The 16,042-nt window shown below is 45.3% G+C and overlaps 1 protein-coding gene across 1 annotated transcript in view; it reads right to left on the bottom strand.

The window, feature by feature from the left end:
* The window catches only part of LOC122925489 (extracellular calcium-sensing receptor-like), a 44,431-nt gene extending 29,896 nt beyond the window's left edge, over positions 1-14,535 (bottom strand). Inside the window, exons 1-3 of the mRNA XM_044276845.1 lie at positions 14,281-14,535; positions 13,138-13,501; positions 10,795-10,838 (exon numbers count right to left, since the gene is read on the bottom strand). Coding sequence (XP_044132780.1) covers positions 10,795-10,838; positions 13,138-13,501; positions 14,281-14,535 — 663 coding nt within the window. The remainder of the gene's footprint in view (positions 1-10,794; positions 10,839-13,137; positions 13,502-14,280) is intronic.
* Positions 14,536-16,042: the final 1,507 nt, after the last annotated feature.

The raw sequence follows: 16,042 nt of genomic DNA, 5'->3' as shown, positions 1-16,042 counted from the left end.
ACTTTTTTTGGGGGTGTATTATTAGGAAAAAAATATATATATTGATATATATATATCATATCTGCCATTCAGCGGTGAAGTTACATTGTACTACAGCCATTTATGTGGTTTAGAAACAGAAAATATACGTATGTCTCATCACCTATTCTGCATTGAATTGTGATTGCTATATTTCTTTTTTTGGGGTGTAGAAATAGGAAAAAGTATACGTCTTAATTGCTGTTCTGCAGTGAATTGTGTTTTTTTTTGGGGGGGGGAGTTTATTAATCAGAAAAAAATATATATTTGTCTTAATTGCCGTTCAGCGGTGAAGTAACATTGTACTACAGCCTTTTTTGGGGGGTATTTTAATTTTAATTTAATTATTTTATCATACAGTATGTCAGACAGACAGGAGACAGGCCCTTCAAAGGGAATGGGCAGTGGCCAAAATGTTTCTGTCGCAGGCAGCAGAAGAAGGGGGGTGGCAGCAGGAGTCGCAGCGAGATGCCTGAGCTCCTCTCTGTGTCATCTCGTGGTTGTGTCTTGACCAGCAACCCAGCAGTGCTTGAATGGCTGACTTGGTCTTCGAGTTTGTTACAAGTAACATCAGACACCCCCAGCTAAGAGTCGGTGGGTTCCTCTAACACGATGCTTAGTTGTCATGGCACGCTGTTCCCTCAGTGCGAGAAGTATTATATGCCGTAGGCTCAGTTTGACTTTTCAGCGAGGACGAGCTACTAGAGGACAGTCAGCAGCTACTGAACAGTCAAGATCTGGAAGAGACATCCACTGCTTCCTCTGGTAGGCAGGCAAGTAGTGATGAGGAGAGTCAAGTGGGAGCAGGTGTTGCGAGCGGTCAGGCTCCTGGCCATGAGACCGTTGAGGGGGACATCAGTGACTTGCAGACAGTAGTGGATGATGATGATGTAGCTGGTCGTACTTAGGAGCTATGTGAAGAAGGGGCTTCATCATCAGGAGAAGAGGGTGGCAGCTTGCGCATGAGGCAGGGGCTCAGCCAGCAGGGTGACAGCGTGGCTGAGAGTCAGCAGGGTGGGAGCAGTGGGAGGTCGGGAGCCAAACGTGCCCGGAGTAGACCACCCACTTTGCAGGAGCCTACCGGCCCAAAAAGTAGCAGTGCAGGGGTTCACGAAGACAGATGTAGCAGGCAGTCAGCACGGAGTGTTGCTGGGAAAATGCCATACTCAACGGTGTGGCAATTTTTTGTTAGGCCGCGAGAGGAGGTGAACATTGCCATTTGCCGGATTTGTGGAAAGAAGGTGAAGCGTGGCCAGGGTGCGTCATGATAAAGTGGCCTGGGAGAACTGTGGTGGTCCAGCCTGCCGCAGCAACCACTGCATCACCTAGTGGCAAGCACCCAATTTCATGCAGTTTCATGCAGGCTACACCACCTCAGCCAAAGGGAGCTGTCTGTCCTTCCCATCATCTGCTGGTCCTGATGCTCCTGCTCCTCCTCGTCAGTCATTCCGTCAGCAATCGATCACCGAAGTGATTGCCAAGAGACAACAGTATGCTTGCACTCATCCAACGGCGCAGAAGCTGAACATGCTCCTGGCCAAGTTGCTGGTGCTGCAGTCCCTCCCTTTCCAAGTGGTGGACTCTGCACCTTTCAGAGAACTGATGGCTTGTGCGGAGCAGAGGTGGAGAGCCCCAATCCTTCATTTCCCCAAAAAGGCAGTACCAGCCCTGCACACATATGTAGAACAGAAGTTGAGCCAGTCCCTGAGCCTGTCGGTGTCTGCCAAAGTGCACGGCAGAACCGATGTGTGGAGCTGTAACTACGGTCAAGGACAATATATGAACTTTACGGCCCACTGGGCTAATGTGGTTCCTGTCCAGCTACACCAGCAACTTGGCCAGGTGATGCCGCTTCTGCCTCCATGTTTTCACGCCGTTGTTCCTGCAACAATGTCAGTCTGCCTCCTCATCCTCTACCGTGTCCTCAGCCTCCACTGCAGGGACAATTCACAGCACCCCACCAGCATACCACATGTGCAGGGCATGACGGTGTCACACTGTTCTGCACCTAGTTTGCCTGGGCAAACTGAGTCACACAGGGGAGGAACTACTCTGCGTCCTTCATCAAGAAATCAAATCCTGGAATTTTCCGCGATAACTCACAAGCGGAACCATGGTGACTGACAATGTGAAGAACATGGTGTTGGCGCTGCATCAAGGAGGGCTGAGTCATGCTCCCTGCATGGCACAAATGTTCAATCTGGTTGTAAAGCGGTTCCTGAAGTCTTCTGGCCATCTGCAAGACATCCTGAAAATGGCCAGGAAACTTTGCATGCATTTCAGCCACTTGTACACCACAAAGCACACCCTCCTTGAGCTGCAGCGGCAGAACGGCATTCCCCAACATAGGCTGATATGCGATGTTTCCACCCGTTGGAATTCCACCCTTCTTATGTTGGACCAACTACATGAACAGAGAAATGATTTCCTGATAATACAGGTGGACAGAGGTACTCCCCTGTGTAACTTCGATGTTAGCCAGTGGCATGCTCATGCCTGACACCTACTGTTTGCTGGGGCCCTTTGAGGAGGCAACTTTGTCAGTCGCCAGGACTACGGGATGAACAATATCATTCCACTGTTTCATGTTCTGGAACAGATGCTGCTAAATCTGGATGGCCAGGGGACAGAAGATGTGGCTACTACATCTCACGGCCACATGAGCCCTGTGGGGGCTGAATTAGAGGAGGAGGAGGACATTTGAGCAAGCAATGCGTAAAGAAATGGGTGGTTTTTCTACACAGGTGACAGGAAAGGAGGAGCAGGAGCAGCCAGAGGAGCTACAGGGCGATAAGGAAGACGAGGCAGAGGACCCAGACACACCGTGGCAGTATGCAGTGGAGATGGAGGCAGGGAGTCCCTCAGAGTCACTTCAGCAAATGGTCCAATGCATGCTCACTTGCTTGCGTAGTGACAGACGAATTGTCACTATTTGCCAGAGGGGTGACTACTGGCTCTCCACCATGTTAGACCCTTGCTACTGGTCCAAAATTGGGGCCTTTTTCACACCCGCTGAGAGGGAGGACAAACTGAACTACTATCGAAACATACTATGTAGTCAGTTGGCCTATGTCTATGTGCGCCATCGCCCATCCTCACGCAGGTCTGACCGGGGCTCTTTGCGCTCACGTTCCACTGCCATGGCTGCTGGGGGGGGGGGGCGTAGTACCAGCTCCATCAGCAGCAATTTAGGTCTAGAGTCGCTGATGAGCAGTTTTCTTCACCCACCTACTGAAGAAACTACTCACCAGCAGCAGGTAGATATAGAGCAGAATCTGAATCAGCAGGTTGTGGCATACTTGAAGTACACCCTGCCACCCCACATCGAAGACCTCCTGGACTACTGGGCAGCCAAACTCGATTTTTGGCCGCAATTGGACGAGCTTCCCTGCCCGGCCAGTAGTGTGGCATCAGAGTGGGTGTTTAGTGGGGAGGGGGCCATAGTTACCCCAAAGAGAACTCGCCTGTTCACCCAAAATGTAGAGAAACTGACCATTGTGAAAATAAATCAGGCAAGGATCAGCCAGGATTTTCATACACCAATGCCTGATGCATCAAACTAGATCATCCATGGTGCCACACCAACACTTTGACAGAAAAGACCTGTTTCTTCTGGCTACCTGCTTTAGCTACTATTTTGATGCTGCCACCTGCCTGATGCCACACCTGCTGCCAGGTGCTCCTACTGTCAGCCACAATCTTCAGCTGGTACTGGTATTGCCCCCCACCTACACACTATGTCACTGGGACATTCTGTGGTCTCCTCATGCTGCTGCCACCTCACCACTTTGTGGTCTCCTCATGCTCCTGCCACATCACCACTCTGTGGTCTCCTCATGCTGCTGCCACTTCACCCCTATTTGGTCTCATCATGCTGCTGCCACATCACCACTATGTCTCTGAACCAATCTGTGGTCTCCTCATGCTGCTGCCACATCACCTCTATGTCACTGGGCCACTCTGTGGTCTACTCATGCTGCTACCACCTCAACACTATGTCTTTGAGCCAACTCTCTGGACTTCTCATGCAGTTCCCACCTTCCCCACTTCATGATTGGGACACTATTTTGCGCTTTTGGCCTGGTTGCCATTCTCATTTATTTGACCCTTCTTCTGATCTGTCAGAAGGAAGGGAAAATTAGACTCACAATGGATCCTGTCTATGTAGCAGCTGTAAGGCCTGTATGGTTCCATCAGAATTGTCTTGTGATTTGGTAGCCAAAAGCAAGAGTGGGTACAAAACACAGAAGACATGCAAATATTCTATTTATGTGTCATCTCTGTTTTGGATCAACTCCAGATTTTTTGGCTTTAGCAATACTGATGGATTACTGACCAAATGCTGACTGAGTGAATGCGGATGCTCAACAGACAGGATTCGTTTTTTGGGGGTTATGGTTCTGACGGGTCAGAGGATGGGCAAAATAATCAGTGACGTCAACACAAACTTATTGCTGACACCCTCTCCACTCTGTCGGGGGGGAGGCTCTACTTTTGTGAAAGTAGTCTTATACTAGCGTTAATATTTTCCGGTATATAGATCCGTCATGGGGTCTCAATACTGGAAAAAAACGCTTCCGTTTTGTCTCTATTAACTGTCAATGGGGACAAAACGCAACTAAACAGAACGGAATGCTCCAAAATGCATTCCGTTCCGTTCTCATACCAGGGAGCAAACCGCAGCATTGACTTTTAATGGAGTTCATGACGGATCTATCTTGGGTATGTTAAAGATAATACAACCGGATGCATTCATAACGGATGCAGATGGTTGTATTATCAGTAACGGAAGCGTTTTTTCTAAACTCTGCCGAATCCAGCAAAAACCCTAGTGTGAAAGTTGGCTAAGGCCCCTTTCACATGGGCAAGAATTTTGTGCGGGTGCAATGCGTGAGGTGAACGCATTGCACCCGCACTGAATCCGGACCCATTCACTTTAATGGGGCTGTCCACATGAGCGGTGATTTTCACGCATCACTGGTGAGTAGCGTGAAAATCGCAGCAAGCTCTATATTGTGCGTTTTTCACGCAACGCAGGCCCCATAGAAGAGAATGGGGCTGCGTGAAAATCACAAGCATCCGCAAGTAAGTGCGGATGCGGTGCGATTTTCACGCATTGTTGCTATGAGACGATCGGGATGGGGACCTGATCTTTATTATTTTCCCTTATAACATGGTTATAAGGGAAAATAATGGCATTCTTAATACAAAATGCTTAGTAAAATAGTGATGGAGGGGTTAAAAAAAATATATATATTAATAAACTCGCCTTAATCCACTTGAACGCTCAGCCTGGCATGTCTTCTTTCTTTTTTTTATGAAAATGACCTGTGGTGACGTCACTGCGCTCAGCATGGTAATGGACAATGTGATGGGCCATGTGATGAGAGCAGTAACGTCATCAAAGGTCCTTTAGCCAGGTCCTGAAGAAAGTAGAAAGAAGAGGAGATCCGCTACGCGATCAAGTGGATGGGGTGAGTTAAATTTGTTTATTATTTTTAACCCCTCAATGGACATTTTACTAAGCATTCTGTATTAAGAATGATATTTTTTTCCATTATAACCATGTTATCCATGTTATAAGGGAAAATAATAAAATCTACAGAACACCTAACCCAAACCCGAACTTCTGTGAAGAAGTCCGGGTTCGGGTCTGGGTGCCAAACATGCTGATTTTTCTCACACGCGTGCAAAACGCAATAAAACGCTTTGCACTCGAGCGGAAAAATCGCACATTTTCCCGCAACGCACCTGCATCTTGTCCAGCCCTCACACGCAACGCCTATGTGAAAGAGGCCTAAGCGTTTAATAGAACAGGCTCTGTAGACATCTATGTAGAATCAGCTGACAGCGGTGTAAAAGGAGTGCGCTTCTTCTTGACGCTAATATCGACCTGTAAGGCTGAGGTTATTCTTGAGTTATTTGGTCAGTTTTGGTGTCTCGGAAGGTGTACAGGAAACAAGACAACACAAAATGAATATACTACTCACTGGATCCAAAACTAAGGAACAAAAAGGGAGACCCCTGCATCAGACCTGGCACTCTCCCTGACTGCTCAGCATATGTAAAAATCCCAATGGTAGATGATCGCATATCCTCGTACCTCGACTGTATAACACCTGAACACCCTATAATAGTGAGGGGACACGACCACCGGCTCCCTACACTAGATACGGAGGGAGTCAGGGTCACCTGGGATCCAGCAAACAGAAAAAGAAAAATGAATGCACAACACTTATCTTGTAGAAGACTGGGAAGTAGGATCCGCATGCACACACACTCCAGGAAGTAATATAAACCGCAAACTGATGCACTATGGGGAGGAATTTAAAGGGATGCAATCAGTACAACTACATGACAGCTGAGAGGGGCTAACGAGATGAGGAACTGAAAGCAAAACAAAGGAAGCTCAAGGAGGAGGTTCTGAAAGGCATCTGTCAGAGCTTCTCAGATGTCTGGTGGTGACATTTGGCCCGTGACTGCCCAAATAAGTGAAGTGTGCAGTGATTCTAAGAGCGACGCCTGTCATCTGCATGTCATTCTGACTCACAGTATTGTTTCACTACCACAGCAGACTCATTATCCGTGTTACTGCAAGGCACATTATTCCACACCACTATACAGGCTCTCTGCAGCCAGGAAATAGAAGATTTTTTAAGCAATTCACCCCAAATAAATTTTAATAAAATCGAATCTTTTTGGAAAATTTGGCGAACCGACCTAATTGAATTTTTGAGAAATTCGCTCATCTCTAATGAGCATATAGTGGCCCAGCACATAGTGGCCCAGTCACAGAGTAGGGAGGGTGATAACCGCATGAGAAGTCAACACAGTGGTCCAGTTACAAAGTGGCGAGGTGGCAACCACATGAGGAGTCAACATAGTGGCCCAGTTACATTATGAAGAGGGTGGCAACCACATGAAGAGTGAACACATTTGCCCAGTCACAGAGTGGTAAGGGTGGCAAATGCATGAGGAGTCAACACAAAGGCCAAGTCACAGAGTGGTGATGGTGGCAAACAGGAGTCAAAATACTGGTAAGACAGAGTGGTGAGGGTGGCAACTGCCTGAGGAGTAAACATAATTGCCCAGTTACAGTATGGGGAGGGTGGCAACTGCAAAAAGGAGTCAACACAATGGTCAGTCTTTCCACATTTTGGGTGAAAAGGTGAGTTCTCCTTGGGGTAACTATGCTCCCTGCTGCACTAAACACCCAATCTAATGCCACACTACTGGCCTGGCAGAAAAGTTTGTCCAGGGCAAACCTGGCCAGTTGCTGCCACAAATATAGCTTGGCTGCCTAGTAGTCCAGGGGATCCTGGATTTAGGCAGACAGGGTGCAGTCCAAGAATGCCACCACATGCTGGTTTAGGTTCTGCTCCATGCCTTGCTACTGCTGCTGGTGGGTGGTTTTTTCACTAGGCGCGTGAAGAAAAGTGCTCATTAGAGACTCCAGACTTAAGCTGCTGCTGATGGAGCTGGTGCTGCTCCTGTTCCCTCCACCCTCATCCAGCAGCCATGGCAGTGGAGCGTGAGTGCAGAGGGCCCTATCTTGTCAGACCTTCATGAGGATGGGAGATGTTGCACATAGGCAGAGGTCAACTGAATGCATAGGATGTCTGAATAGTAGTCCCTCTTAGCGGGTGGAAAAAAGACCCCATTTTGGAGAGGTAGTGAGGGTCTAACATGGTGGGGAGACAGTGGTCATCCCTCTGCTGAATAGTGATAATACGGCTGTCACTACACAAGCAACTCAGCATGCATCTGGCCATTTGCGACTCAGAAGGACTCCCTGCCTCCATGTCCACTGCATACTGCCACGGTGTGTCGAGGTCATCTTCCTGGTCTTCCTCATCACCGTTTAGCTCCTTCTGCTCCTGTCCTGTCACTTCTGCAGAAAAAACACCCATTTTTGTACACATTGCTTGTGATCCAATGTCCTCCTCCTCCAGTTCAGCCCCCACAGCGCTCATGTGGCTGTGAGATGTAGGCACCACGTCTCCTGTCCCCTGGCCAGCCAGATTTATCAGCATCTGCTACAGGATGTGAAGGAGAGGAATGATGTCATTCATACCATAGTCCTGGTGACTAAGGCTATTTTCACATATGCTCTTTCCCTTTCCGCTATTGAGATCAGTCATAGGATCTCAATAGAAGGGGAAAACGCTTCTGTTTTGTCCCCATTCATTGTCAATGGGGACAAAACTGAACAGAACAAAACGGAATGCATCAGAATGCATTCTGTTCCGTTAGGTTGCGTCCCCACCGCAGACAGAATAACACTGAAAGCAGCGTTTTTCTGTCAGCGATGTGGTGTGGAGCAAGAAGGATCCATCATGACACACAATGTAAGTCAATGGTTGCGGATCCTATTTCTCGGATACAAAAGAAAACAATGGTTTTAGAGACGGATCCGTCTTGGCTATTTTAGAGATAATGCAACCGGATCCCTTCAGAACGGATGCAGACATCTGTATTATTATGACAGAAGCATTATGGATCCAGCAAAAATACTGGTGTGAAAGTAGCCTAACAAATAAAGTGAATAGCATAAAACGACCATAGGTGTCCCTATTGCCAAAACCTAGTGTATCAACTAATTGTTGTGGCTGGTAAAGGGATCAACCAATTCAAAGAATCCGGTACAAACTCCCAAGTATACCAAACAACCAAAACAAAAAATGGAGCTCGCAAAGTACCCATAAAAAATAGTATTTTATTAAGTTACAATGTATAACAAAATATACCATTAAAAAGGGGGAAGTGACAGAACAGGCACCATCCTGGCACTACACACACTACAGACTACAGAATTGTGTCATGAAATATTAATATTCCATGTAAATAAATACATATAATGATAAAAATGTATACTGGGGTGAGTCAATAGTGGCAAAAGACATAAGCAAATACAAATATATAATATGGGGATATTGGCAGACTAAACATGGTACACACCACTCTGCATCTCGGGTGAGTCGGATTTAGATTTCTGTCTTTTTGGAGATTTGGTTTAGATCTTTTGCAGGACTGGTCCGCATATAACATGTTTAGTCTGCCAATATCCCCATATTATGTATTTGCTTATGTCTTTTGCCACTATTGACTCACCCCAGTATAAATTTTTATTATTATTTGTTTTGGTTGTTTAACAAATAAAGTGGCCTCCTCAAAGGGCCTGAGCAAACGCCAGGTTTCACGCACTGAATAACGTTGAAGGTACACAGAGGAGTGCTCCTGTGCACCTGCATCATCAAGAAATCATTTACGGCCTTCCTTTGTTCATATAGTCGGTCTAACATGTGAAGGTTGGAGTTCCAATGGGTGGAAATGTCACTTATCAGACGATGTTGGGGAACGCTATTCTGCCTTTTGCAGCTCAAGGAGTGCATGTTTTGCACTGTAACAGTGGCTGAAGTGTATGCACAGTTTCCTAGTCATTTTAAAGATGTCTTGCAGTTGGGTTAAAGACTTCAGGAACCGCTTTACAACCAGAATAAAGATGTGCACCATTCATGGCGCATGGGTCAGCCCTCCTTGATGCAGCACTGACACAATGTTCTTTCCATTGTCAGTGACCATCATTCCAATTTTAAATTGGCGATGAGACAGCCAGGATTCGATTTCCTCTTGAAGGACCCAGAGCAGTTCCTCCTTAGTGTGACTCTGTTCACCCAGACAAACCTGATGCAGAACAAGGTGGAGAATGAAGAGGCAGAGGAGGACATTGGTGCAGGACCCACATAGATTGAGAATGATTAGGCGGCAGTGCCATCTCCTGGTCAAGGTGCTGGTGTGGCTGGACAGGAACCACATTTACCCAGTGGGCCATAAAGGACATATATTGTCCTTGACCATAGTTACAGCTCCAGAACTTTAGCAGACACCGACAGGCTCAAGTACTGGCCCAACTTCTGTTCAACATACATGTGCAGGGCTCGTACAGCCTTTTTGGAGAAGTAATGATGGCTTGGGACTCTCCACCTTGGATCAGCAGAAGCCATCAGTTCTCTGAAAGGTGCAGAATCCACCACATGGAAAGGGACGGACTGTAGTACCAGCAACTTAGCCAGCAGCATGTTCATCTTCTGCACCGTTGGATAACTGAACGCATACTGTTGTTGTTTTTTTTGCAATCGCCTTGGTGAACGAAACCACCATGGTTTTCCCAGGCTACTTTATGATGATGCTGCATGTGTTGACGCAGGGCCAGGGTGCCAGCATTGGAACCCTGCCCACGCTTCACCTTCTGCCCACAGATTCTGCAAATAGCCACGCTGACGTCCTCCTGTGGCTTGATGAAAAATTCCACATCGCCGAGTAGGGAATTTTCCCCCCACCACTCTGTGCTGACTGCCTGCTACCACTGCCTCTGTGAACCCGTGCACCGCTACTTCTTTCCAGACAGCTAGCCTCCTGCGTAGCTGGTGGTCTACCCTGGGCACGTTTGGCTCCAGATCTCACACTGCTGCCACCCTGCTGACTCACAGCCCGCTACCACCCTGCTGGCTCATGCACAAGCTGCCACCCTCTTCTTTTAATGATGATGAAGCCTCCTCTATATCCGGCTCCCACGTGCGATTGGCCACATCATCGGCTACTGTCTGAACGTCACCCTCCCAGTCTCAGGGCTACGTGCCTGACCACTCGCAAAACCAGCTTTCACGCGACCCTGATCGTTGCTACTTGCCCGTCTACCAGAGGAAGCAGCGGATCTCTCCTCTAGATATTGGCTTATCATCAGCTGCTGACTGCCCTCTAAAATCTCGTCCTCACTGAAATGTAGAGCTGAGCTGATGGATGGCTCAGTTCTTCTTGAGCTGAAGGAACAGAAAATGACAGAGGCAGGTTCAGGATAGGTGGGGGAACAGAGTTTGTTCCTGGGCCATGTCAACTAATCGTGGTGTCAGAGGAACCTACAGACTTCTGGCTGGGTGTGTCTGATGTCACTGGCGACAAAGTAGAAGACCGAGTCAACCATTCAAGGACAGCTGGGTTGCTGCTCAAAACACGACTGCTGGATGACACTGGCAGCTCAGGCCTGTTGCTGCGACTGATGCTACCATCTCCTTTTTTCTTCTGCCAGCTCCAGAAACATTTTAGCCACTGCCCATTCCCTTAGAACAACCTGTCACCTGTCTGTCGGACATACTGTACTCTGATAGTAACTGTAAGGGTAAAAGAGCAGTAGTATCAGACTACAATTTCACTCCCGAAACAAGGATGAATGAATGTACATATTATGTATATATAAAAATAAACACCCCAAAACTTGTAGTATCAGGCCACAATTTCACCCCAATTCCACAATTGGGGATTAACGGATATACTTATGTATTATAGAACTTGAGCACCTTAAAATGTGTAGCATCAGGCCTCAATTTAACTCCAGAAACAAGGATGAGTGGATGTATCAAAACGCAATTTTATCCCAGTTCTACAATTTGGAATCATAAATATATTTATATATAATATAACTTGAGCACCCTACAGTAAAATGTGTAGTATCAGGCCGTAATTTCACCCCAATCGTACAATTAGGGATTAACTGATATACTCCACCACACTGTATGCACCTTTTGGATATGAAATAAAGGCTGTGCAAGATCACATTTAACTATGTGCTGGAAATCTTTCATCTGTTAAAGCTTTGTACTACGAAGTCGGCCTGGATTCTCCGCTGCATGTGCGATTATTGGTGAGGTGGAATCAATTTTCTTTTCTATACGAAATTCAACTTCAGCACAAATCACATTTTTACTTAAATTCAGATCGAATTCCATTTTGTCAACTTAGATTCACTTATCTCTAACAATGACCCCAAACATATAGCTAATGTCACTAAAAACTACCTTCCGCTTAAAGGGAACCTGTCATCAACTTTATGCTCACCATACTAACGGCAGCATAAAGTAGAGACAGGTGAGTGTATTTTAGCGGTCTGTCATTTATAAGTTAAAAATAAGTGGTTGCCGAGAACCAACATGACAATCATTGCAGACTGGGTCTGGAAAAGTGTCATGGCCACCTGGTTATTCATGAATTCTTGTTCTCCCTGCCCACCTGCTGATGTTTGACAGGCTTTCACCTAGTTTTCTCCCTTTCTCTCTAGGAGAGAGCTTCCAATCATCAGCAGATTGGCGGTCAGCATAAAGTTGATGACAGGTTTCCTTTAAACAAGAATAAGGAGTCCTGGAAGTGGTGGCGTGGCAGCCTAACAGCCCTCATCTCAATATCATCCAGACTGTCTTACATAGATAGAAAGACTGGAGCAAGCCGGCATTCACAGAAGATGGTTAGTTCTCCAGGATGTCTGGAACAACCACCCTGCCAAGTTCCTTCAAAAACTGTGTGCAAGTGTACGTAGAAGAAGTGATGCTGAAGGCAAAGGTTAGTCACACCAAATATGGATTGGATTTAGATTTCTCTGTTCTTCATCCACTTTGCATTTTATTAATTATTCAAGTAATTTGCTATAAAACATGAAGTACACATATAGAAACATACAAAAGAATGCTTATTAACAGTCAGTATCCAACTGAGTACTATAAGGAATGGGCCAGCAGCATTGCATTAGTCACCATGAGCAATTAGATGGTTTACCATTAATATCACTATCCATATAAACATATAAAATCTGAAATGTTACCTGCCATGGCTTTATGTTGGTCAGGTCTTCACATTTTTCACATGTGGTGGACTCCTGATGCAGAGCATCGGGAAAGATTACATTATGGACAGCATGAGCTACTGAGTATACTGCGCTGTATACTAAATATTGCCTCCTGAAGTCATCGTTATAGGGGCCATACTGGCTATTCTTGTAGGATTTCAGATTCTCCTCTCCAGTACACCACAGAGTCCCATTATCTCCACTAGAAACTACACTTGACCAACGACAACCTTGAACCAGCTCCCAAAATTTTTCTATGAAGATGTCTTGAGGTAGCAAGGCAGATGGTTGGAGTCTCAGTAAATATTCTTTAAACCCTGGCATATCTACTTCATGTAATATAAAGCCAATAGTACCAGCTAATAGATGACTGTATCTTGAAATAGACAACATTGGTGAGTTTGACCAGCCGTTACTAGCGAGCCAGATTCTCTCCACATCCTTACGCTCTAAAAGCAATTCCATCAGCTTGTTGATCTCAGGGTCTTTGGAGAAGAGGATGACCACCTTTGCTGAGGACTGAACGACAGTGTTTGATATGGCCTGAAGTTTTGCTAAAGAAGTCCTTTGCCCAAAAGTCTCATGGTAAGCGATGCACACACCCAACTTCTGCAGTTCCTCTTTAAGGATTTGTGACCCTAGAATTCCATAGTCACTATTGAGGGATAGTAATCCAACCCATTTCCAACCCATGAAAGAGATCAATTTGGCCAAAGCTTTTGACTGTTTGTCATCACTAGGAATAGTACGAAAAAATGTTGGATATAAGAAACGATCACTCAATGAGTGTATGGTTGCGGCATAGCTGACCTGAAATGAAGATAGTACAAAAATAAGGATAGTATTAATCAAAATATGCAAAAACATTAACAAAACTATCAGATAGAGTCATCCTTTTCACCCTAAATCTCAGTTATGTTGGTTTCTAAATTGGGGTGAGTACTGACAAAGGTGAAGTGCAAATCTGTGGTTGCAATACGTAATATCAGAAAAGTTCTCCTAAACTTGGACATATATTATTTTTAAACACAACCACCCAATTAATTTAGCTCAGTAACTTCTGTTTAGCACAGGTGAGCTGTATTAAAAAGTAGTCTTAACTACTTATCTCATGATGTGGTGAAGTTGAGTCATCACATTGAGGAAGAATAATCAGAAGGTAATACAAGGAAATATGAAGGAGTGTCTCCAGGAGTTTAGCTAGAGTTTATCTAGAAAGGATGAAGATGTGCAGTTGATGAACCTGACCCAGGATGTCTGAGGGAGGCCTAACAGCCCTTCGCCAGTGAAAGACACTAGTATTTTAAATGGCACATGGTAAGTCGGAGCCCTGCTACAGAATTAGCAACAACCCCTAGAAGTCACAAAGGTCTATCCAAGAACAGTCTCAGAAGCAAATTTCATGGATAATCTGTCCATATTATGTCCATCTTGAATACACTTATAATGGGCAAGTCTATTACATCTGGAAGTTTCCCTTCTCTCCCCTCCCAACTTCCTTTGCTAATAATGTCAAAAACATAACCCTATATTTAATGTATAGATGACAATATATGGGTTTCATTATTGATTTGTCATGTGGTCCACACCTGAGGATATCCATAGACACCCAATATTGCAGCCATTGCCATAGAGAAAAGTGATAAAGGGTCACCAATGATGGCAAGAGGCACCTTCTTTTGACACTGATAATTTGGAATGGCCTTGTCTTCTCCTGTCAGGGCAATAAATGTCTCCAAGAGAGCACGGGATATGTGTACACAGTTATCGAACAACTGGAAGCCCAGAGTGACGTTAGGGAGCAGAAGATCATTGCCGTTGATCTCCTCAATAGCATAAACCATTGCTTGAAGCCATGTGTAGGATACAGTGCTGAACCTGCAAGATAAGAGGAAAACATTCATATGTTTTATTAGTGTGAACCTGCCTTGATGTATACACCTTTCAGAAGATCTCAGAAGAAGAGTTGTACAGATGAACAAAGGCAGAAAAGTCTACATAAGTCAAAGATCCGGCTGTACATTATTCCAATTTAGGCTACTTTCACACTCGCGTTTTGTGCGGCAATCCTAAAAGAACTAAAACTACAAACCCCTCTGTTTATGTGTCCACTGTTAGGAAAACAGAATGGTGTTCATGGAAGGACAAAAGAAAGCTGCTGCCAGCCCAAAAAATTAAAAAAATTACAGTCTGTCTCGAGTTTTACCAAGGCCACCCGGATGTTTCATAGTTGTTCTAGGAAAGTAATCTATGGACAGATAAAGTGGAAATATTTAGCAAAAATGTAAAACACTATGTTTGGAGCAAAAATAACAAGTTATGCCAACACCAAATCCTTATCTCAACTGTGCAGCATGGTGAAAGGGGCATCATGTTTTGGGGCTGCTTTACTGCATTCTAAGGAGATTACAGGGGCAGCTGTCCATGACCTCAAGCTGAAGAGATCTTCTGTAATGCAATAAGACAATGACCCAAAATATACAAGTAAATAAACTAAGGAATGGCTGAAAAGAAGATTAGTGTTTTGGAATAGCCAAGTCAGAGAGACTTCCTGACCTATACCCTATGGAGATGCTGTGGTATGACCTGAAGAGGGCATCCTAAAAATAATGATGAAATTACACATTTTCTGGAAGGAATGACCCAAAATTCCTCCTCAATGTTGAGCAAATCTTATTTGCAGCTACAGATAATATTTAGTGGAGGTGAATGATGCGAAAGAGGAATCTACAAGTTATTAAATCCAATAGTGTACTTACTTTTTCTCTCTGCACTGTACATGTCTACTTAGTTTATTTAATAAAAGATAAGAACAGTATAACGGGTTGCATGTCTTTACTTAGGTTACATTACGTTTGTCGACAATTGTAATCAAAGAGTAAATCCAGGTAAGTCCAAGGAGTTCACTTATGTTTGTAACTGTATTTAGACAGAGATTTGAAATTAAACAGATAGACAGATAGTGTGACACCTCTGGGTCACTTAGCTCTCCATCGCTGTCTTCTCCGCTTAGATGGCAGATTTCGGTGCAAACTGGCCACGAACAGCTTTATTGTCACTTTTACAGCAAACCAAACAAATCATAAACACAAATCCTCGGCCATCTGGCCACTGACTACACAGTATTTCCCCCTCTCTGTCTGGATCTGGGTCTACCACCCGGCTTCCCAAAACACCACACGGTGCTAACCCTACACAGGGTTAGAGGCTTCCACAGGCCTTGGCACAGCCTGCTCCTTCCCCAGACTGGGAGCCCTGATTGAGGAGCTCAGCCCACATTTACCTGAGCTCCTCAGCTGGCTGCTAATTCTCTTCATTACCAGCCTAGCTGCTGCAGACAGTGTGAAAAAC

The sequence above is a fragment of the Bufo gargarizans genome, chromosome 2 (genome assembly GCF_014858855.1).
Source record: "Bufo gargarizans isolate SCDJY-AF-19 chromosome 2, ASM1485885v1, whole genome shotgun sequence".
Classification (NCBI taxonomy): Eukaryota; Metazoa; Chordata; class Amphibia; order Anura; family Bufonidae; genus Bufo; species Bufo gargarizans.
This window is presented reverse-complemented; position numbering and strand designations above follow the sequence as displayed.